The sequence below is a fragment of the Aulonocara stuartgranti genome (genome assembly GCF_965226115.1).
Source record: "Aulonocara stuartgranti genome assembly, chromosome: 18".
In the NCBI taxonomy this organism is placed as follows: Eukaryota; Metazoa; Chordata; class Actinopteri; order Cichliformes; family Cichlidae; genus Aulonocara; species Aulonocara stuartgranti.
The window spans coordinates 383,793-407,236 of NC_138954.1; the positions used below are offsets into that span (position 1 = coordinate 383,793).

General features: G+C 45.5%; 3 protein-coding genes and 1 long non-coding RNA gene across 10 annotated transcripts; 1 reads left to right on the forward strand and 3 right to left on the reverse strand.

The window, feature by feature from the left end:
• Nucleotides 1-4,096: 4,096 nt before the first annotated feature.
• LOC309693657 (protein disulfide-isomerase tmx3a-like) lies at nucleotides 4,097-10,503 on the reverse strand. The gene is made up of 16 exons (XM_082513081.1): nucleotides 10,353-10,503; nucleotides 9,798-9,846; nucleotides 9,670-9,712; nucleotides 8,847-8,970; nucleotides 8,699-8,744; nucleotides 8,411-8,491; nucleotides 8,213-8,312; nucleotides 8,052-8,129; nucleotides 7,114-7,180; nucleotides 5,764-5,862; nucleotides 5,463-5,520; nucleotides 5,043-5,096; nucleotides 4,883-4,939; nucleotides 4,681-4,810; nucleotides 4,537-4,605; nucleotides 4,097-4,431 (listed from the first exon to the last, which is right to left on the reverse strand). The coding sequence occupies exons 1-16, from the start codon at nucleotides 10,384-10,386 to the stop codon at nucleotides 4,252-4,254; spliced, it is 1,269 nt and encodes a 422-aa protein (XP_082369207.1). The 5' UTR covers nucleotides 10,387-10,503; the 3' UTR covers nucleotides 4,097-4,251.
• A 434-nt stretch (nucleotides 10,504-10,937) lies between these two features.
• opn4.1 (opsin 4.1) lies at nucleotides 10,938-14,056 on the reverse strand. Its single transcript, XM_082513080.1, has one exon. The coding sequence runs from the start codon at nucleotides 13,941-13,943 to the stop codon at nucleotides 12,540-12,542; it is 1,404 nt and encodes a 467-aa protein (XP_082369206.1). The 5' UTR covers nucleotides 13,944-14,056; the 3' UTR covers nucleotides 10,938-12,539.
• Nucleotides 14,057-17,575: 3,519 nt separating this feature from the next.
• LOC309694218 (uncharacterized protein) lies at nucleotides 17,576-23,264 on the reverse strand. 7 transcript variants are annotated; one of them, XM_082514084.1, is made up of 7 exons: nucleotides 21,717-23,264; nucleotides 20,874-21,314; nucleotides 20,001-20,659; nucleotides 18,961-19,104; nucleotides 18,751-18,887; nucleotides 18,106-18,229; nucleotides 17,576-17,833 (listed from the first exon to the last, which is right to left on the reverse strand). In XM_082514084.1, exons 2-7 carry the CDS (start codon nucleotides 21,264-21,266, stop codon nucleotides 17,656-17,658), a joined length of 1,635 nt encoding a protein of 544 aa, XP_082370210.1. In that variant the 5' UTR covers nucleotides 21,267-21,314; nucleotides 21,717-23,264; the 3' UTR covers nucleotides 17,576-17,655. The 7 variants fall into 7 exon arrangements, with proteins under 7 accessions (XP_082370210.1, XP_082370209.1, XP_082370211.1 ...); XM_082514083.1 differs by having other exon boundaries at nucleotides 20,874-21,317; XM_082514085.1 differs by having other exon boundaries at nucleotides 21,382-23,264.
• LOC309694228 lies at nucleotides 18,367-18,770 on the forward strand. Its single transcript, XR_014272826.1, has 3 exons — nucleotides 18,367-18,463; nucleotides 18,516-18,690; nucleotides 18,736-18,770. It is a non-coding gene; the product is annotated as an uncharacterized lncRNA (long non-coding RNA).
• Nucleotides 23,265-23,444: the final 180 nt, after the last annotated feature.

The window sequence follows — 23,444 nt, forward strand, 5'->3', positions numbered from 1 at the left end:
ATGATCTATACGAACTGATCAAAGTGTGCTTGTATGATCAGTGATCGTTAGTAATGTCCAGTGTTGGGAAGGTTACTTTAAAAATGTATTCCACTACAGATTACATGCACCGCTGCTCTACTCCCTCTACACTTCAGACTGTGTGGCCACCCACGGCTCCAACACCATTGTGAAGTTTGCTGACGACACAGTGGTGTTGGGTGCCATCTCCAACAACGATGAGGCGGCCTACATGGATGAAGTGAAGAATCTGGCATCGTGGTGCCAGGACAACCACCTCCAGCTGAACGTCGGCAAGACCAAGGAGCTGGTGGTGGACTTCAGAAGGGGTCAGCACAGAGACTACAAGCCCATCATCATCAATGGAGCTCCAGTGGAGAGGGTGCAGTCCTTCAAGTATCTTGGTGTCCACATCTCCTCAGACCTGACATGGGCTGCCCACATTCAGGTCCAGACCAAAAAGGCTAGGCAGCGCCTGTATCACCTACGACAACTGAGGAAGTTCAGGGTCTCTCCAAAGATCCTCAGGATTTTCTATACAGGCGCTGTGGAGAGCATCCTCACACAGAACATGACATCGTGGTTGGGGAACAGCTGTGTGAAGGACCAAAAAGCTCTCCAGAGAGTGATCCGTACAGCAGAACGCTGCTGCAGGATTGCTCTCCCCCCGCTTCAGGACACCTACACCAGGAGATGCCGGACTAGAGCAGCGCAGATACTGAAGGACCCGTCCCATCCTGGCAACAAACTGTTCCAACTTCTGCAATCTGGTAGAAGGTTCCGCATCTTCCGGGCAAGGACAGAGAGACTCAAGAGGAGCTTCTATCCCCAAGCCATCCGTGCCCTAAACACACACACCCGCCCTCTCACATCATCTATAATTGACTGAGACAGGACTCTTCCAGACACTAAACCAAGGCACAATGTACATTTCAATTCCTTTAATTTTAAATATGTTTATATTGTCTATCCTGTAAAATAGTCAGATGTCTATTCATATTAATGTACATAATTCACCTGCTTGCTGCTACTACTGCACATTCACCCAGTGTATATACTATATGTATGTATATATATATATATATATATATATATATAATGTTTTTCCTCTACACCCCCCCCAATTTTTTTGCACATGTCGAGGAGCGTGTCAGGCTACATTTCACTGTGTGTTATACTTGTATAACTATGCATGTGACAAATAAAGAACCTTGAACCAAAATGTATTTTGTAACGTATTCTGTTACGTTACTCAATGAGAGTAACTATTTTGAATACTTTGGATTACTTCATATATTATCAAGCTTTTTACAACTACATGAATGAACTATTGCTGTGTGATTTATTACTATTACTGAAGGTTACTCTCCATACCAACACCAACTACATGTTTAAACCTTAATATAAATGAGTAACAGTATGTGGACATTAGGTAAAGCTGCACTTTTTGCAGCGATCTCGTATAGAAAACTATTCCGCGCGTATATAAATCAGGTCCGCGGCGCCGAACCGTAGTAAAGGGACCTCTGGCTGATACGTCGGGTTCGTGTCGGGCTCGTAGCCAAACACTAGCTTTACTTTGTTGTCTGGGTCACTTTGCTAGCGAGAGACAGAGAGAGGTGATGAAAGGCTGCTCCAACAGAACTTATTGTTTCAGAGGAAACACGAACACAGTGTACAGTCGAGTCTTAACAGCTTACTTACAGCTGGACTACACTGCCCACGAGGCTACATTCTTTTTATGTGTATTTTATGTGGAGTGAATAAATAAAAGTATATTTACAGTGGCCCCTAGAGACAAAGCACATACAAACTAAAACGCAACGGAAGTGCTCCAGGATGCCAGGGGCCGTGTTGAGCTTTTGTTACCTAGAGGCAAGCCAGGAAGTACCAGCAATCGGATTGGGTGTGTGGTAGTAACAGGTAAATGAAGTTTTGTTTTTAATTATTTGAATATGAAATAATATATATATATATATATATATATATATAAATAAATATAAATAAATAAGTGTTTGTGTATTAATACAAAAACAATAGACATATGAATTCGATTGTGTAATTTGAGTGATCTAGTAGCTCTGTTTTGGAAGTTAACACTAGAAATGTGTTTTGGAGTTTGTACGTGCTTCGTCTGTAGGGGCCCCCATAAATATTTATATATAAACATACATAAAGAAAACCATGTTTTTTTACATTACTAATTCCTTTTGTGCATAATTTTATATTGTTGCTGATAATTAATTAATTAATTAAAGCAACAAAACAACCTGAAGAGCCGGTTCTCTAAAAAGAGCCGGAAATCCCATCACTAGTGTCCGCTACGTTGAAACGCTCGGGCCGCTCTGCCCGCCACAGTTTCAAACTGGTCATGTGACTGCATGGCCACATCTGATTGGTAAAAAAGTTACCAGAAACGTGACTGGCCGCATGTGTTAAACTAATTATTTTTTTAAAAAAGTAACGAGTTGAATTTTGCAAATGTAGCAGAGTAAAAGTACCGTTTCTTCTTCATAAATGTACTCAAGTAAAAGTAAAAAGTATCGTGCAAAAAAGGTACTTTAAAAGTACATTTTTTTCAAAAACTTACTCAAGTAAATGTAACGGAGTAAATGTAACTCGTTACTACCCACCTCTGCATACAGGGGGCGTCCTGATATAACATGGCAGCCTCATGTTTCCTTCATGTTTTTACCTGCAGCACCGAGGATCTAACACCTGAGCTCAAGGTTTCCCAGCCCAGGGTGGAGTCTGTCTCTGTCTTAGATATGAAGCTAAATAAACACAAGTTATTACAGTTTACAGGAAGCGTAGTGACATGGAATAACTTTAACATCATGCAGTTATCTGTAGAGAAGCGTTTGGCTGATCAGAAGAGTGAAATGTTTGTGTCAGATTTGTATTGCTGGATTGTCATTTATGCCTAGAAATATATATTTGTATATGCTTAGAAGTATATAATTGTTTGTCTCATCCTAGGAGGTCTGTAACAACTGTGTAGCATGAAGAGGGGGGTGCGTTCACTCCTCTCCAGAGTGTTCTGGCATAGATCACGCACCCCTCTGGATCATGAGCAAGGTCGTATCTTCTCTTCTGATATATGGTATAGCAAACACACGTATATCTGTTTAAGTCTAAGTGCCTTTGTTTAGATGAGCAGCAGGTTTAGGGAAGTCTTTATGGGGTCACACTCTGACCACACACACACACACACACACACACACACACACACACACACACACACACACACACACACACACACACACACACACACACACACACACACACACGGTACTCTTTGTGTGTGTGTAGACGTCATATGTTAATGAACCTATGCATATTCATGTGACCTCAATAAAGAGCAGTGTTACGAGGGAGCGGACGAGAGCGACTGGGGTCAAGCGAAGGAACGGCGTTTGTCCGGTTCTCTCCCGTGCACGAGAAACTCGAAACTTCGCCTGCTCGGTGTTCAATGCTTTTTGCTGTGTAGTTGAATAGTCTTGAACATTCCAGCGAATAGGTTTATGCTACAAACCTCAGTTTGGTGTTCTCGAGTTCTGCAGTCTGATAAAACCGACCTCAGCATCAAATCATTTTACTTGATAAGTCCGGATACTTCTTTCTCCTGTGCTTGAATTTTACTTTTGCGGCAGCATTCATTTCAAAAAGCTTAGCGATAACCGAGTTCCTCTCAGCTGTTCATCAAAACGGTCTACCTTAGTAGTTAACTTTTGTATAGCCTCAACAAGAGCAGAGTCGGATCTTTGTCATGGCTCTTAAGCTTCAAGGCAGGAGCTGTGGACTGGATGCTACTGCTGCCTGCAACCTCCGTGTAGTCGTGTTCACATGTGGAAGAGGCTATACCAGGTTTGTCTTCTTTTCTCGGTCGGCATGTCAGACTTCTGGTTCTGGGGATGCGTTCAACAAAAGAAAACAACATTCGGGGCGAGTAAAGGTGAGGCGACAAACACACACGTGCCCACCATCTTACCGCCAACCTGTAACACCGAGTACTTCCTGTGCGTACCTGTGTTGTAGCGGGACACAGGCTGGTTTGTGTTTGCACTCTGAATGAAACAAAGTTTCATAGAACACATTTTCTTTGCTTTTGTTTTATTGCAGCTGTTCTAACAGAACTTTTTCCATCGATGACTGTGGGATTCAGGCCGAGTTGTCACAGATCAGAGGAAAACGTCCTCGGCTAGGCCGTGATTCTGGATTGGTCTCAGGTCCTCTCGGTAGTCCTTGCCATCAGTCTGACTTCTTCTTGCTTTTTTTGTGGCCTCCCAGTGGAGGCGCTAACAGTGGCGTGCCATCTTCATCGACCACAGTGGGGCGGGCCTTAAAGCACAGGTAGCAGAAGCAGGCGCCGATGGTAAGTGGAAAGGCGACCAGAAAGCAGCCGAGCAGCGGCGCGTGGCTGAAGACGGGCTGTGTACGAGAAACATACAGTCAGACTGATTAAACAGGAAGCAGGATGATGATGATGATGATGATGATGATGATGATGATGATGATGATGATGATGTGACTTACTGCCAGCGTGACTCTGGTATCATAAACGAGGCGTCGGACTCGTTGAAGGGCGCCGTTTCCTCCGTGACCCTAAGGCAAAGAGCAGACAGATGTTCAGAATCCAGCAGCTGCTTCCTGTCTGGAGGTGAGCCTCACCTGACTCACCTGCATGCTGCCATTCAGCACGCCGTCCAGGAAGTCCAGCAGGTTCTGCTCCGTTTGCACAGTGCCAGGGGGCAGGAAGTAGCCATCATTGGACAGATTCACCACGATGAATGTGGGCACAATGATCTCACTGTTGAAAACAATGACAAGTCAGAGGCGTCCAATCAGAGGAGTGAAGCTGATGTCAGAGGTGAAAACTCACCCCATCACCAGGCCGCTGATGTAATCAGAGCCGGCCATGAAGCCGAAGTACATCTCCCTGAAGGGGCGGGGTCAGACAAGAGTGGGCGGAGAAAGGTAGAGAGGGAATGAGATCGGAGTTCGCGCCCTGTTTCCTGTACTTTTCAGAATAAAAGTCTGACCTGCTGTAGATCTCTCTGTGCTCTGCAGCCACACTTTCCAACAGACTCTTATACCTGAACAGGTGACAGGAAGTGCTTCAGAGCACAGTTGCAGGTAAATTTTACCCTGAAGATGAGTACTTAGATACTTTTTATTATCATTGTGCAGTTGCTTGCACAGCACAATTCGAATGCAAGACCACAAAGATGCAAAAGTAAAGAAAACAACATACAAAGGAAAAAAACAATATAAGTAATATAAGTACACTATATTCATGGTATATGAGTTACAGAAACATTGAGGGGGTGTGTACAAGGACAATAATATAAAATCATAAATAAATAAGGGTGGAGGGGCTATGGTCACTAAGGATGGGACAGTAACTGCACGACCACCAGAATATTGCACAGAGGGAACAGAGAGAGAGCAGATGGGGTTACCTGAGACTTTCTTCACACAGGTGCTTCTCCTCCACCAACGCCAACAGCACCAGCTTACCTGCAGGACAGAGGCAGAGTCACTGCACCTGAGCCAATCAGCAACCAGTGAGTGAAATCCAGGCATTTCAGTGCTTTGTCCCAAACAGACCCGCCTGCTTCCAGTTTCATTATTGTTCAGGTGAACGTCTCCCTGACAGGAAACTCCATGAACAGATGGGTCTGTTTCCAAAGTCAAAGTTGTTCAGTGCTTTGGCTGAAGGTACCTGATGACATCACAGTGCACTCAGGTGTTCTGTGGTACCTGTCTCTCCCATGGCATACAGAGTGTAGCTGTCGATCTGGGAGAAGTTTGGGAATCGTTCTCTGTTAATCCACAACTTCAGGTCCCCGTCACGTTCCTCTGAAAGACAGTAAGCAGCTTGTTTAAGTCAGGTGAAATGCACACAGCAAATGCATGAATTCCCCATGTCAGTCTGATTTGTAACAGAAGCGTTTTCTCAGAAGAGCTGACAGCAGATACAAACCACAAAGCTCCATGTGCACATGACGGAGTTACTAACCACATCAACCACACAAGATGTGAGACATCTTATTTCAAAGGATTCCTCAGTCTGCTTTTACTGCCACAACTTCCAATGACTGTGATCAGTTCAAAGTTCAAGCCTGGATCCTTTTAGCCTAGTTTAACCTGACTTCCATGATGGATCTCATTGTCACACACCTGCACTTCTTCCTGCTGACATTACTCCTCCTACAGATTCTCCCTACTATCAGTCAGTGTCCTTCAGCTGGGTGCACAGTGAGATTCAGCACTGACACAGCTCTGCTACGCTGGTGATGCTCAGCTGTATTTCTGTTAAACCTGAGTGAACACTTTAATGGATCTTCAGACTTCTTCGTTCTCAGTCCTGGTAAACTGAGCTTCTTGTTTGTGGTCCTGATAGCTTCTCTGAGGAGGTTATATCGGTTCCCTCATCAACAATATTAAATATTGGTGTTATTTTATCTATCTGGTCCAGAACTCAGCAGGCAGGACTGACTAAACAATTCTTGTTTCCCTTTGCTGTCTTCATTTTAAAATTGCATTGTTTTTATAGTTAATATTTACAGTTCAGAGCTAAAGTGTGTGCAGGACCATGTATGTTTTAATGTGTGAAGTATGTCTGTGAAGGTTCTCAGTCATCCAGGTCATCGTAGTCTAAGGAGCTTGGAAAGAAAAGCGTCTGGACTTCTTTGAGTTGCTTGAAGACGTTTCACCTCTCACCCTGGCTGATTGTGACCCACACCCCGGCTCATGTGATCAGGTAGAGGATCATTAGGGGGTCCTTTTGTCCCTCTTTGGGGGGAAACTCCCACTGGGTTTAAATCTGGGACTCTCCACCATTTGACCTTAGAACTGAAGAAAATTCTCAGATGAGAGGTGAAACGTCTTCAAGCAACTTAAAGAAGTCCAGACGCTTTTCTTTGCAAGCTCCTTTGACTTTATTGTGTGAAGTTACTGTGTTGTAGCTGTACAACACGATTTTCAATTTTTTTTGTAAAAACAAGTTTTGGTGGCTGAAGACATTTGTGCAGAGCTGTAGCTTTTTTGCTGTTATTTAATATTCCACGAGAAAGAGTTCTGTTGGCCCGTTCATCAAAATTAACTCACCGCTGTAGGTGAAGTAAGTCCCATCTTTAAATACCACCACAGCAGGCAGAGTGGACAGAGACACCGCCTGAAATAAAGACAGATTATCTACAGACTCGGACGCAGATTATCTACAGACACAGATTATCTACAGACACAGATTATCTACAGACACAGATTATCTACAGATTATCTACAGACTCGGACGCAGATTATCTACAGACACAGATTATCTACAGACGCAGATTATCTACAGACGCAGATTATCTACAGATTATCTACAGACACAGATTATCTACAGACGCAGATTATCTACAGATTATCTACAGACTCGGACGCAGATTATCTACAGACACAGATTATCTACAGACGCAGATTATCTACAGACGCAGATTATCTACAGATTATCTACAGACGCAGATTATCTACGGACACAGATTATCTACGGACACAGATTATCTACGGACACAGATTATCTACGGACACAGATTATTAGAGTTAGTTTTGAGAGCTCTCGCAAAAGTTCATTGTAATTTTTTTTTCTCCCATGTCCCTTGCGGGGCTCCGTATTATCTACAGACGCAGATTATCTACAGACGCAGATTATCTACGGACGCAGATTATCTACGGACTCAGATTATCTACAGACTCAGATTATCTACAGACTCAGATTATCTACAGACTCAGATTATCTACAGACTCAGATTATCTACAGACTTGGACGCAGACATGTTCCTCCAGGGTGGGAATGATGAGTATAAACGTGTCTTTTTAAAGGAACACACTGACGTTCCAGGAAAATATTACACCTGCTGCTGGATGTCCACCACATTTTGAAACCTTGTGGACATAGGGGGGATTTTTAAAGTGTTTTAAAAAGTTTTGTCTCAGCATGTGGATAAGGTCAGCTCGATCAGGTGATGGACACGTTTGACCAACAGACGAAAGAGTTTTCTGACCTTTGGTAGGACGTCTCTGCTGGTTGAGAAGAAGTAAGTGTGGACAATCAGCTGCTCAGCGACTGACGTGTAGTTTCCCTGAAACACACCACAGGTCAGTTGTGTGTGTGTGTGTGTGTGTGTGTGTGTGTGTGTGTGTGTGTGTGTGTGTGTGTGTGTACCTTTAGCGGTGACGTGGCTCCTACATAAACAAACATGACATCATGGCGGCTCATGGCGTGCTGGAAGAGCTGCACACTACTAAGTGATCGAACCAGCGGCCTGAGCAATAAGACAGATTCCCAATGTGATATCATTGTGACATCACCGTCATGTTAAACATCATTTTCCCTTATTTTGTGTCGGCTGTCTAAACTCACCCAGCAATCCGATTAGCAAAGTCCATTATTCCATCTTTGGTTCTCACGCCTGAATAATTATATTTTATATTCTTCTTTAACCTGGAAACAGGAAACAGCTGGTTAAAGATCTGCAGCATGCCTGCATCACTGTCACACCTGTCACACCTGACCATGGTGTATCTCTGCCTGTTATACCACCTGACTGAGGTGCATCTGATGGTGTAAAATGAAACACCTTGTGGTGTTTGGAGCTGCGGTTTCAGTCAGTGGATCTGATGTGTGTGTGACGTCACAGTGAGGACTTACATAAGGATGGCTGGATACGTTCTGACGCGAAACTCTTTGGCCAAACCTTCAGACAGAGAGAACACATCTGACCTCTGGGCTTTTATTTTGACAGTCACAGACAACAATTTGCTGGTAAATCAGTGCTTTAATTTTTACAGTGACTGACCGGTGTTGGCAGTTGCATCTGATTTGCCGACGTGGACCGGAGAGCCGAGACTCCTATATTCTGATCCAATCTGATGCCAAACTGGATCCAGTTGTTTACAGAACGTACACCAGGGGGTGTAAAACTGCAGCGAGACACGACAGGGGCAGACGACACTCAGAAACACTCAAGAAGTACTCAGAAGATACACAATTGCATGACAAGTACTCTGAAATGAACCGCAATACAGTCTCAGAGGATGTTACTAACGTCCAATATCAGATTTCTCTCTGCTTTCAAAGCAAAATCGCTCTGCTCTGATTGGACCCGACTGTAGGATCAGGTAATCGCTCTGCTCTGATTGGACCCGACTGTGATGCAGGTGGAACGTCACCTGTGTTTTTTGTGCTTTTATCAAACAGAGTCAGTGCGGACGTGTTCTTTATCACGTGGAGTACCGCTCGGCTCCATCCTCAGACTTGTTCAGCTTGCATCTGTTTCCCCTCAGTTACTTAATCTGCAGGTATGCTCAGGTGGCCTCAGATTTCTACTGTCTTTGAACTGAACTTGGATTAAGTCTTTGTTCTTGATCCTAATCATATTTTTTTTTACCCTGGGCAAACAATTACCAATCTGTACAACCTCTTAATCAGTGATCATTGATCACCCCCCACCCCGCCGAGACCATGCAGTGCTTTTCGTGTTCTTGGTTCTTCTTGTTCGGTTGTGTTTTAACGCTGCTGCATTCTGTGTTGCTGCTGCAGACACGTAGTGTTTAGTATTATTATTAATAAGTACAAATAAAAATAAGTACACACATTACACAGAGTAAACTCATCTGTACCTTGATGAGCCAGATTTCATCGTCTCCTTTTGTCTCCATGAAGCTGAAAAGACGATCAATCAGCCTGATTAGTGATTACTGATCATCAACCTAAAGTCAGTTAAATTCAACATTCAGTTTGAACTCACGAATCATCGAGCTCCTCCACGAACGCCGCCGCAGACGCAAACAGCAGCACTGACCACACACACACACACACACACAAACAAAGGTCCATTAACTTAGTCTCCAGGCCATTTGACCCCAATCCCACTGATCATGCTCTGATACTTCAGGCCTTCGTTCACCTGATACATTGAGTCACATGACTCCATCAGACGTGGAGTATCAATACCTCCAATTAAAACTTTCAGATTAAAGTTTAATCTCACAAACATCAATCTGTGATCAGATGATTTGGGGCCGGCTCAGGGGGAAGCTGATTCTTAAAAATGGACTGTATGTGTTATTGTAGGGTCTACCTTACAATATAAAGCACCTTGAGGCGACTGCTGTTATGATTTGGAGCTATATAGATCAATAAAATTGAATTGATTTCAGCTGAAACCAGAAACAGATTCAGACTGTTTTCAGATTAACAGCTCAGTAATCTGACTGTAATCCATCTGTAGGTTCTCGAGTCTCGAGCTGCCCTTTCCTCACACTCTGAAGCTACGATAAAGAGGAAGAAAGTTTGGACGTACCTGAGAGCAGGACTGTGGTCCTCCTGTCCGCCATAATGGCTGAAACTGGATTAACAGCACAGAACTAATCTGCTAACACAGAACACACTGCTAATCTTACAGATTAGCAGGCTGCATTCAATCCACTCAAACTTTATTCACAGCTGCTTCACATCAACAACAAATGCACAGCTGACATTAAAGCTGCAGGAGGCCAGGGGAGACCAGCAGGGGGCACCACTGCACCAGAGGGAGACAGGAAAGAAGGACAGAAGAGGAAAGAGATTTGGAGAAAAGGAAGTGATGAAGAAGAAAGGAGGAGAAAATGGACAAGCGGTTTAATGTTTTCTGCTCTGATCTATCTATCTATCTAGAGATAGATAGATAGATCGATCTAGGCTCAAACAGAGCTCTGAGGCGTCTGTGAGGTGGGGAGCAGGTGGGCTGCACTAATGACAGTCACACAGATTTAAACCACACAGAGTGGAGGCTAATTGGCTCAAAGAAGGTGGGCAAGAAGATGATTGGACTACAGTGATTTGAATGCAACCATCTGCTGATATTTTTGTTTTTGTGGTGCAGCATGAACGTCAAATGAAAATAACATCATCACCATCATCGTTTATTTATATAGCACTTTAAAAATACACAAGGCCGACCAAAGTGCTGAACAACAGAAACATAACAGATACCATAAGAATAATAAATACGATAAAATAATAAACATAGTGAAAACAATAAAATACAAGTCAGTCAACCACTGAATCAAAAGCCAGTGAATAAAAATGCGTTTTCAATCTGGATTTAAACACCATCACTGATGTCGATCGCCTAATGTGAAGAGGAAGATTAGCTCAGGACCCATGATAGAGAACGCTCGGTCTCCTCTCAGTTTCAACTCTGATTTGGGGACTGAGAGCAACAGCTGCTCAGCTGACCGGAGCGAACGAGTGGGGACAAAGGGCTTCAGCAAATCAGACAGATACGCAGGTGCCAGACCATTTAAAGATTTAAAAACCAATAAAAGAACTTTAAAATGAATCCTAAATTCAATTGGAAGCCAGTGCAGGGAGGCCAGGACCGGAGTAATGTGCTCAAATGTCCTTCTACCAGATAAAAACCGTGCCGCAGCATTCTGGACTAGTTGCAGGCGTGTCAGAGTGCCCAGTCCAACCCCTATTAAAAGGGAGTTGCAATAATCCAAGCGTGAGGTTATAAAAGCGTGGATACCAGTCTCCAAGTCACGCCTTGAAAGAAAAGGTTTAACCTTCGACAGACGCCTGAGATGATAGAATGATGATTTCACCACCGCATTCACGTGGCCATCAAGAGTAAGTGCAGAGTCGATTTTTAACCCAAGATTGGTAATCGAGCTCTTCAGGTGAGGGGTCAGAGCAGCAAGGTCAACATCAGGGATATCAGAGGAACGATTCGGGCCGAACAGAATTGCTTCCATTTTACGTTCATTAAAATTTAAAAAGCTTTGAGCCATCCATGACTTAACATCACTGAGGCAATCAAGCAGGAGTCTAATTTGGGAGCTATCAGAACGACTGAAAGGAAAATAAAGCTGGCAATCATCAGCATATAGATGAAATGAGACTTTGTGTTTACGAAAGATCGCACCCAGTGGTGCATGTTCTTAATGTCCCATGTTAAAGAGTTTCTACATGCTTTACAGTACTGTGAAATTAATTTATATAGCATCCACAAATTGTCACTAGTTGATTCTTTACCAGTGTGTGCTTAATAATGAGACTTTACAGGGCGGCTTTCATTTTTTATTTTTGCATATAATTTGGAGCATTACACATCCTGGTTCATTTGAAGGTAAAAAACAACAATCCGGCTTTTTTAACATTTCAGGGTTTGATCTTTAGAAGTTTTGGAGATGTTGATGCTCAAACACTGCTGCAGATTTCAAATTTCAATCACGCCTCACACATCATCATGTTTCTGTGGTAAAAAAAAAACCTGAAGAAATTTAGCTTGAACTGAACTTTACTGACAAATTAATCAGAAAACCGAATCGATCACAGGAAAATCAATCAATATTCACATGAAGCTCAAGTTTCCAATCAGCTGCGTAACCGTGAGTAACACAGTGATGTCATCACCATCAAAGGCCTGCATCACTCCCTGATCTCATTTCGTCTCTCCATCTGATCAAAACCTTTGACCAGTAAGAGCAGAACCACGAGAGCAGCATCACAGAGGAAGTTTGGCCTCGAGCACGGCACCGTCACATGAACTGGCGTCGGTGTGGCCCACGTGCTGCCTCGGTGTGACGGAGTCCAAGGGGTTAGCGGTGACCTCTGAGAACGCCTGCCTCTCTGATCTTCTGCTCGAGCCGTCAGCATCGCTCTCCATCCAGCACGACTTGCTGTCAGACACTGAGGATAGGCGGTTCTGAGCCTGGTGGCCATTGGTCCTGACGCCGGCATTAAGTCGACCTTTTGGCGAGCTGGTAAAAGTGGTACAGCGAGACGAAGTGGCGCTTGAGCTGAAAGAGGAGCGCAGGTCCTTCTCCTGCAGCCGTAGCACGCTGCGAAGAAAAGGGACATAGTGACCAATGGCAGCGCGGTACTTTGGGTGTGTGATGGCATAGATAATGGGGTTGTGGATGGCAGAGGCCTTGGCGATGACAGCTGGCACCGAGTTCATGTATGGAGTCAGCAGGTGTGCGTAGCCAGCGGTGGCGGTGAGAGCAACCACAGAGTATGGCGACCAGGAAACGATGAAGAGCAGGATTACTCCCAGAGCCACCTTAGCCATTCGCCACTCGCTGCGCAGACGCTCATATGCCTTGTTGACCTCGCCACAGTTCAGCTGCTCTATTTCCCGCCCCGCCTGCTGCACTGCCCGGAAAATGGCAAAGTAGCACGCAGCAATGACAGCGAGCGGGATGAAGAAGACGAAGGAGAACAGCAGGAGGGTGTAAGTGCGTACAGCAGCTGTAAAGCTCATGTAGTCCCAGCTGCATGATGTCTGCAGGCCTTCAGGGACGTAGGCGCTCCACCCGAAGAACGGCGGCAGACTCCAGCCCAGAGAGTACAGCCACACAACTGCCACCACCACCAACACTCTCTGATGACTCACCCCACCCAGCATCGCCAGAGGACGCGTGATAGCCAGGCAACGGTCCACCGCAATTGCCGTCAGCGTTATCATGGAGGTGATGCCAAAGAGAGCACCGCAGAAGGCGTACAGCTCGCAGGCCAGCTCCCCAAACACCCAGCGGCGATGCAGGCTGGCCACAAAGAAGACTGGAGACTGTGTCAAGGACATCAGGAAGTCGGCGGCCGCCAAGTTAACCACTAGCAGGTTGCTGGGCGACCTCAGCGTCCGACTGCGACAGAACACGTAGATGACCAGAGCGTTTCCCAGCATGCCTGTTACCCCTACCAACAGGATGACTGAGCCAATGATGTAGTGGGCGTGGTCCGGGACATCCACGGTAGGAAACAGGTGAGACTGGGCGTGAGCACTCTGTGTAGGGGCGTGGTCAGGCAGGTGGAGCAGTTTAGACATCCTAACCTGGTGATGGTGCTCAGTGCAGTTTCCACCCAGAGGGCACAGAGCTGACTTCCTGCTCGAGTGGATGTGACTCATTGCGATGGCAGCCGGATGCCGGCAGGACGTCCGTGTGGCGTTAACAGGATTTCCGTCGGATGATGCTGAACGCTAACCGGATCGGTTGGATGTGGGCTCGAGCTCTCTTAGTTGGCTCTGCGTGCCGGCTCGGTCAGGCTGCGGCTCTTTATGTTGGCCTGATCGATGGATGGCGGCGCATTATCGAGTTGACCGATCCATTAACTCTCTGCACTCGGAGAAGAAGTAAACATCTGGATCAGATATGACCTGATTGCTGCAGGTTAATGTGGGCCGTTTCTGAGGTTAATGAGCTTTTAGTGAAAACACAGTCAGATGTTCGTTTATAGGTCACAGTGTTTCCTGTCCAAGTCCTAGAAATGAGCCAAATCATTAAGTTATGCCATTAGTCAAGGACAGAGGGGAAAACGGATGGTTTTGTTTTTCAGCGTTCAGAGCTCAGAGGTCAGTTTGTTCTTCCACTGAAATGGCTCAAAGACACAACCATGAAGAGGAGAGATCTGTGCAGTGTCACAGCGAGACGTCATAATCTCAGTATCTCAATACATTTTATTTGTTGGCGCCCTACTAAACCCAACCATACCAAGCATAAAAGACAAGTAGTAAAAACCAGCATTGGACAACAATACTGGAGTCAATGTCAGAGAGGGTGAGCCAGTTTAAACAGATGGGACTCTTCCCCATAGTGGTGAGACGGGCAGAGGGAACAATCGGGTGAACGGCAGATGAAGACCCACGAGAATGAGAGGGAACGGCAACGTGGAGTGACTCACACAAGCAGGGATTGCCCAGGTTAGGGATACGTATGACAGCATTATTCTGAAGCAGAAAGTGGAACGACACCTGAGGAGAGGGCAGGTTGGAGGAGCTGCCACTATCAATGGAAAACCTGTGGGATATGGTTAGAGTGGAAGCTGTGCTGACAAACTTTAGTTTTATTACTACAGAGTTTGAGAAAATAGGAGGAGAGCCATGATTTAACCTCAATGAGGCAGTCACAGAGGGGGATGGGTGGAAGGCTGAAACTGGGTTTGGAGGAAATATACAGCTGAGTGTCATCTGAGGAAAACCGGCAGACACAGGAAGTGAACTTTCAATAATGGAGGAGCAGTCCCAGTACCGAGAAAAGAGTCAATAATGGTGGTAATAAGAGGGACCAGTGAGGTAAGAATAGAAAAATCCTTTAATTTCACACAAGCGGAAACGCTCCTTCATGCATCGAGGATGCAGCAGTCTGTCACTGAAGCAGCTCTGCAGCAACATCTACATGCATGGACTGGGAGACTCTGTCCATCAGAGATGTTATTTTGGCCAGAGTCCTTCTGTCTCCCACCACCCGCACTGGGTCCAGGGTGCATCCCAGAACAGAGCTGGCCTTCCTGATGAGTTTATCCAGCCTCTTCCTCTCAGCTGCTGATAAACTGCTGCTCCAACACACCACACTGTAAAAAATGACAGATGCCACCACAGAGTCATAGAAGGTCTTTAAAAGCGCTCCCTGGACTCCAAATGACCTCAGCCGCCTCAGCAGGTAGCGTCTGCTCTGACCCTTCCTGTAAAGAGCATCAGTGTTGTGGCTCCAGTCCAGTTTATTATTCAGGTGAACACCCAGGTACCTATAGGAGTCCACTATCTCAATGTCCACTCCCTGGATGTTCACCGGTGTCAGTGTGGTGGGTCTGCGTCTCTGGAAGTCCACCACCAAGAAAAGCTTAGACTAGGACAGTGGGAAGAGGGTCCCTGGGGAGATGATTTAGACTCTTGAATCATTACTGATACATCTGATACTGAGGGGAGAGTGAAACGTGAACATTAGTAAATGGTAAACAAAGACTACAGATCTCAAGCTGCAGGTGGATACAGAGCTGCAAAGGATACAAGAGAGGGTTAGGTTAGAGAAGGAAAAGAGTGTGGAGATGCAGGAATATTGTTAAACAAAGGAACTTTGGGTTACATGCACGAGAATAGAATAAACCACAATAGTATTTAGATTTGGCCGAGGCAGCACAGTTCTTATGAAACAGAATGTGATTATTAAACATTTCTTTCTTAAAGAGGAATTTTGGTTGGCGCCCCTTAGATTTGAGAAACCCAACACGTTCTCACTCCCTAAGCGTAATATTTTACACTCGGTGACAAATCGTCAACATTTTACGCTCTCAGTTACCCAACACGTTCCTAAATGACAACATCGGAAAAAGGAGAACACATGAGAACCCTCTGGACTCAATCTACACATGTTCGTTCATTATCCTAAAATCGCTTTGGAAAACATTATTTTACGCCATTTAACTGCTGGTTAGGGTTATGGATAAGGTTAGGTTTAAGGCTGGAATACATGGCTGGAACATCTATTACCGTGGGACCAAAAATAATACAAAAAAAATAAAAAAAATGATTACAAATTTTTTTAAAAACATTTTTTAATAAGAGAAGTCAGTGAAACAGTTTGAATGAAAAACAAGAAGACACCATAGATAGAAACACATTTGTGAAAAGCTCCTCATTTATGTCTCTAAAATGTAGACTTAAAGCCGGATGTTTAGAAAGCTTCTCTTTTTTCCTGACAAAATAAATAAATGAATAAATAAATATAACCCGGGTGAAAAAAAGCGACAGTGCAAATTCTCTGTAACCAATCACAGAGCCCCTTACATCTGACCACCTGGATACTTCGCAGTTTTTTTAAGGACCAGAAGACTCACAGAAATGCTATATGTGTTAGCTAATCCGAGAGTTAGCTACAAGCTGCTGAAATATGGGACTGTTCATTTACAGTTACTGTACATGTATATACCATTACCTCTGCCACACAGCATTTTCAGTAATCTGTATTTATTTACTCTACTTTTTTAATAAAAATATATTTTCTTTATTCAATCTCTGTCTTCCTTCCCCCTCCCCAACCAATCACAGCAGATGGCCCCGCCCCTCCCTGAGCCTGGTTCTGCTGGAGGTTTCTTCCTGTTAAAAGGGAGTTTTTCCTTCCCACTGTTGCTCATAGTGCTCATGGGGGTCATATGATTGTTGGTTTTTCTCTCTATGTATTATTGTAGGGTCTACCTTACGATATAAAGCGCCTTGAGGCGACTGTTGTTGTGATTTGGTGCTGTATAAATAAAACTGAATTGAATTGATTTCGTTTATCTTATGTGCAGTTTTGACCTGCAGAATTTCGCTGCTGGAAGTGAAACTTGAAACAAAGCTAATGTGTGAGCTAACAGGAAATGCAGATGAGGAGTGGAATCTGTTTTTAAATTGTATTTGAAAAAAGATTTTGCTAAAACATGTTTTATTGCACACATTACTGAAGCACAAAGTCTGATGCTCGTTGTCCGTCCCCCTGACGTGTGCTCAGAGTTACGTTTTTGGTTCCTGATTAATCAGAACCTGTTCAGTTCTGGCTAATTTTGAGCACTGAGTCCAGGTGAGCAGCAGGTGAGACATCAGCTGCTTCACTCACGTTGGTCAGTTATTTCCAATGAAAATAGTATTCTAGTATTCACTGATTAATAATCAGCTGACTGTCACAGCCTTATGTGCTCATTGAGGCCTTTTCAAAGTTAAAAAGTGTTTAAGGCCTTCATATTTTCAAAGTAAAGGTCTGAGAGTGAATAAATAAGAACAGAAACTATTTTTTCTAAGCTTTTATTTTCATTAAAAAAGTCCACAAATAAAACTTTGTGCCGAGCCCCGTCACACCAGCGCATGTTCAGAACGCAGCTTGCTGGGAGGGGGCGTGGTGTCTGCGGACATGTCTCAGCAGCAGCTGGCGGTCCGGGCTCGAGTAGTCGCACTGTTGACATGGGAACGCCTCACCAGTGTGATGGCGGCGAGCATGGAGATCCAAACTCTTCTTCTGGATGCTGTTGAGAAAAACAAAAACAGGGCTACCGATTGCTTTAGTAATCTATCAGTTTTTCCACAGATTAATCAGATCACACATCAATACTGATCAATAATGAATCCTGACACAGGTGTTTCAGGACGAACTGCTCATTGGTTTCCAAACTGCAAACAACATCCGTGAAAACACAGATAAACCCTTCGATTTATGAGTCACATTCAATTTAATTTTCTATTATTCGAAATACTCGAGCAGCAGTTTGTGGGAGCACAGGTGTGCACCAGGTGTGTGTCAGGTGCGTGTCAGGTGTGTTACCTGCTGTAGTCACAGTGCTGACACCTGTACGGTTTCTCCTGGCTGTGAGTCCTGTAGTGTCGGAGCAGAGAGCTGCGATCGATGGACGCATACGGACACTCTGCACACCTGTACGGCTTCTCACCTGAGATCACACACGGGACGCACAACGTCACCTGACAGTCACATGACAAGGGCTCTCAGCTTTCTGTGTGTTACCTGTGTGAGTCCTAAGGTGTGTGTGTGTTACCCGTGTGAGTCCTCAGGTGTGTGTGTGTTACCTGTGTGAGTGCTAGTGTGTGTGTGTTACCCGTGTGAGTCCTCAGGTGTGTGTGTGTGTGTGTGTTACCTGTGTGAGTCCTCAGGTGTGTGTGTGTGTGTTCCCTGTGTGAGTCCTCAGCTGTGTGTGTGTTCCCTGTGTGAGTCCTCAGCTGTGTGTGTGTTACCCGTGTGAGTCTTCAGGTGTGTGTGTGTGTTACCCGTGTGAGTCTTCAGGTGTGTGTGTGTGTGTGTGTGTGTGTGTTCCCTGTGTGAGTCCTCAGCTGTGTGTGTTACCTGTGTGAGTCTTCAGGTGTGTGTGTGTGTTACCCGTGTGAGTCTTCAGGTGTGTGTGTGTGTGTGTGTGTGTGTGTTACCTGTGTGAGTCCTCAGCTGTGTGTGTGTTACCTGTGTGAGTCCTCAGGTGTTGCAGCAGTGAGGCCTTCAGCCGGCTGCTGTAGGAGCAGTGAGGACAGGTGAACGGTTTCTCTCCCCCATGAACGCCCAGGTGACGCCTCAGAGTCAGTTTAGAGGAGAACTTCCTGCTGAGAAGAAATGCCATGACATCACCAGGTCACGTGACTCTGTGCAGTGAGGGATTATGGGTAACGTGGTTACCTGTGGCACAGCGAGCAGCTGAAGCCCGTCTGCTTCCCGCTCTCCGCTGTCAGCTGCTCGCCGTCTCCGTTCGTCCTCCTTGTGGTTTTCCTCGTGGTCTCCATGGTGACCGGCCGTGATGCGGCCCGAGCTCTGCTGGCCTGCCTGAAAACAAACACGCACACAGGCTGTGTTCCGATTGGCTGACAGACATTCAAACTGGTTTTTAATCATTTCAGATTCTCTTAGTTCATGGTTTTCCTCCCACTTTCTTAAAGTCAACAGCAACAACTCGGAGCTTCTCCCGGTCGGCTCCAGATGATGGCTATCCAGAGCTAACTGTTTTTCTGTTACTATCAAGAACTCATCAGTTTCTACCTCTCCCTCTGTGAAAAGTTTGGCTGTCATTCTTGACAGTGCACTATCCTTTAACTCTCACTCGCTCAGCATATTTCCAACTCCGCCCCTTCTTCACTCCACATGCGCCTGCTACCCTCGTCCACAGTTACCTGTCGGATCGACTACTGTAACTCGCTCTTACACAAAAATCCATCAACAAGCTTCAGCGTGTCCAGAACGCTGCTGCCCGCATTATTACTAGGACTCACCACTATTCTGAAGCAGCTTCACTGGCCGGCGGTTAAACTTCGCATTAATTTTAAAATACTCCTCTGTACATTTAAGGCAATTCATTCTCTCCACCCACCATACCTCTCTGGTTCGGTACAGATCTCCATCCCATCCTGGTGCCTCAGATCCTCCTCTTCTTGTTCCTTCCTCTCGTCTTGTTTCTATGGGGGACTTTTAGTCGCTCTGCCCCTCCACTTTGGAATCCCCCCCCGACCTCAGAAACATCACCTCATTCCCTTTTTTTAAAGTCCACCTTCTAAACCCACCTGTTCAAGACAGCCTACTGTAGAGAACCTCTCCATGCTCTTAAACTTTCTTTTATTATCACGTTTATTTCCTGGTTTTATGCCTCTTTTATTTGCTGTACAGTGTCCCTTTTAAATAAAATGTATTATTATTATTATTATTATTATTACTATTGTTATTATTACCTGTCAAGAAGCTCCGCCTCCTTACGCTTTGCACGTCCAATCAGCTGGCTCCTCCATCCATCTGCAGAAAACTGATCAGTGTTAGTGTTCTTATTGATTACTGATCGATGGTACAGAGCTGGGCACTCACTGTGTTTTTCAGGAGCGCTTCTCAGCGTGCTGTTTTCGAACTTCCTGTGACAGACCGCAACTGCGGTTTTCTTCTTCTTCTCTTCCCGCTCCCTCCTCCTTTTCCTCCTCTGGCTACAGCGGCTCCTCCAGTGATGCTCCACCTCCTCCCAACTGTCGGCCATCCAGTTGCAGCGCACGCAGCCGAAACCGCCGCTGGCACGGTGTGACCTGACATGGATATCAAGCAGCCGCCGCGACGGCAGTTTTAATGGGCAGAGCAGACACAGCAGGCTGGGGGGCGGAGCCTTCGCTTTGTTGTTGGCACTGCTGTCATGTGGTTGCGTGAGCTGTGTGGACGGTGAGGAAGAAGGAAGAGGAGGAGCTCTGACTGCAGAGATCCGACACAGCCCAAGGGTCATCAGGTGGGCGGACTGCGCCAACTCCTCCTGGGAGGCGGGGGTGTCGGCCAGAGAGGATAAAGTGCTCCCCTTCAGAGTGAAGATGGAGGAGTCCTCCTCCTGCTCCTCTTCCTCAAAGAGTGTGGTGACCTGCATACAAACCACAAGATTAAGGTGTGGCTACCAGGTGTAAGGACACCTTCAGAATAAAATAAGATAAATAAATCAAAAAATAAATACATTTCAACTTAATTTGAAAAGCTAAATCATAAATAACTGTCTGACTATGAACTTCATATTGTTTCACCTTTTAAAATAAAAGCTCAAAATCATTCTGTTCTCTGTGTGTGTGTGAGGTTATCACCTCACAGGTGTGGGCCACCTGCAGCCCGCCCTCACTGCTGATGTCACAGGTAGCCGGGCTCAGGTTGTCCAGCATGTTGTAGAGCAGGAAGTCCTCATCTTCGTCACTCTCCTTTAGCTGATAGGGTGACGCTCCCTGCTGGAGCCCCGCCTCTGCTCCGTCCAGATAGGCGTTGGGGCGGTGCGTGAGCAGCAGGTGGCTGTTAATGGAGGCTTTGATGCCACAGGTGAACTGACAGAGCTTACAGCGATAAAGCTCCACCAGGAAGGACTCCACTAGCCCCGCCCCCACGCCCTCCACCTCAGCACAGTACAGGCTGGAGCTCACAGCTCCGCCCCCCAACTGCAGGGTCACAGGGCTGATGTCACGGTACCGCTGCTTCACCCACGACATCGCTATGACATCACCATGACATCACGGTGTGAGGTCCGTCCTTTGGCCCTGCTGGGACACAGTCAGTGTAAATAGGATTTATCTAAAAAAAAAACGCCTGAATTCAAACACTGACCAATCAGAGCGCAGCAGAACCGAACATCCGTCCAGATATCAGCAGCAGTCTTCGTTATGCTACTTTATTCCACAGTCCCAGTACTCTGACTACTCTGAGTACTTAGAGTACCAACCCCTCTGCTTGATGACGAAACGTACGTTAAGCGGAATGATTGGCTGATCTAGGGCAGCGCGTTCGCCGTCCGCTTTAGCTAGGCTCGCGCGGGAAATGCAAAGACGCGGAGAAGGCTAGCAGGCTAACGGTGTTTCAGAGCAGGAACGAATCGATACGTCACTAATAGATCAATAAATGAGCTCCCAGGTGAGACTGCGGAGCGTCTCACTAAAACTCACCTGCTCCTCTTTGTTTACATCCGCTCCTATTTCTTCTTCTACGGCTTATTCGGCTCCTCGGAGCCCGCCGGCCGCTCTGCTGCCCCCAGAGGAGGCTTTAAAACCGACAGCACAGAGCTCAGGCGAGAGCACGAACCACACCGGCTCCCTGTTTTCAGGATTACACAAAATCTGTCGGACGTCACACTGTTCAGATTATCAGATTACATGAGATTAACTTCAGTTCACTCTTTCACAATAAAAGCTCCAAAAGTTTTGTTTGTTTTAGTTTAAATCTGGCTTTTAAGTCCAGCGTAACTTTTGCACTGTCCACTCCTGCTGTGACAAAACAAATTTCCCACGTGTGGGACTAATAAAGGTTATCTTATCTTATCTTTATAACATTTATTTGTTTTTATGTCAGATGATGCTGGGGGGGTCACATGTCTCTATGGTAACCATATGCGTTTAACAGCAGAAGAGAAATGAGGAGAAAATCAGGTCACGTGACCTGGCTGTTTTTTCCTGTCTAACAGGAAGTGTTTGACAGACGTCAGTGAAACAGGAATCAGCCGCATAGCGTGACAGCAAGTTCACACTGTGCAGTGTTGCATGACAAGCTGTGACCGCACACTCACAGACACATACACACGTGTTTGCCCACGTTGGTGGTCCTCAGAGCGCTTCTCTCTGTTACATAATCAAGAAGGTTTATCCATAAACTGCAGGAATGTCTTAAAGACATAAAGACCTGGATGGCCGCTAACTTTCTGCTTCTTAATTCAGATCAAACTGAGGTTATTGTACTCGGCCCTGAAAGTCTTAGAAATATGGTATCTAAGCAGATTCTTACTCTGGATGGCATTACCTTGGCCTCCAGTAACGCTGTGAGGAACCTTGGAGTCATTTTGGACCAGGACATGTCCTTCAATGCACATATTAAACAAATATGTAAGACTGCTTTCTTCCATTTGTGCAACATCTCTAAAGTTAGAAATATCCTGTCTCAGAGTGACGCTGAAAAACTAGTTCATGCATTTATTACTTCCAGGCTGGACGACTGTAATTCATTATTATCAGGATGTCCAAAAAACTCCCTGAAAAGCCTTCAGCTAATCCAAAATGCTGCAGCAAGAGTCCTGACAGGGACTAGAAAGAGAGAGCAGATTTCTCCTGTTTTGGCTTCCTGTTAAATCCAGAATTCAAAATCCTGCTCGTCACATACAAGGTCTTAAATAATCAGGCCCATCTTATCTTAATGACCTTGTAGTACCATATCACCCTATTAGAGCACTTCGCTCTCGCTCTGCAGGCCTACTTGTTGTTCCTAGAGTATTTAAAAGTAGAATGGGAGGCAGAGCCTTCAGTTTTCAGGCCCCTCTTCTGTGGAACCAGCTTCCAGTTTGGATTCAGGAGACAGACACTATCTCTACTTTTAAGATTAGGCTTCAAACTTTCCTTTTTGCTAAAGCATATAGTTAGGGCTGGACCAGGTGACCCTGAATCCTCCCTTAGTTATGCTGCAATAGACGTAGGCTGCCGGGGGATTCCCAGTGAATCAGGCTCAGTCCCTCCCTAATCCTGGTTCTGTTTTAGAGGGAGTTCTTCCGCCTCACTGATTGCGGAGGGGGTGGTGTGGATGTTGGGGTCATCTCTCTGTACTGGGGGTTGTTACCTGTCAGTATGAAGCACGTGTTGTGCACAGGTGACATGACGTGAACTGTGTCCCGGTTTTGTGCTTTCACAGGC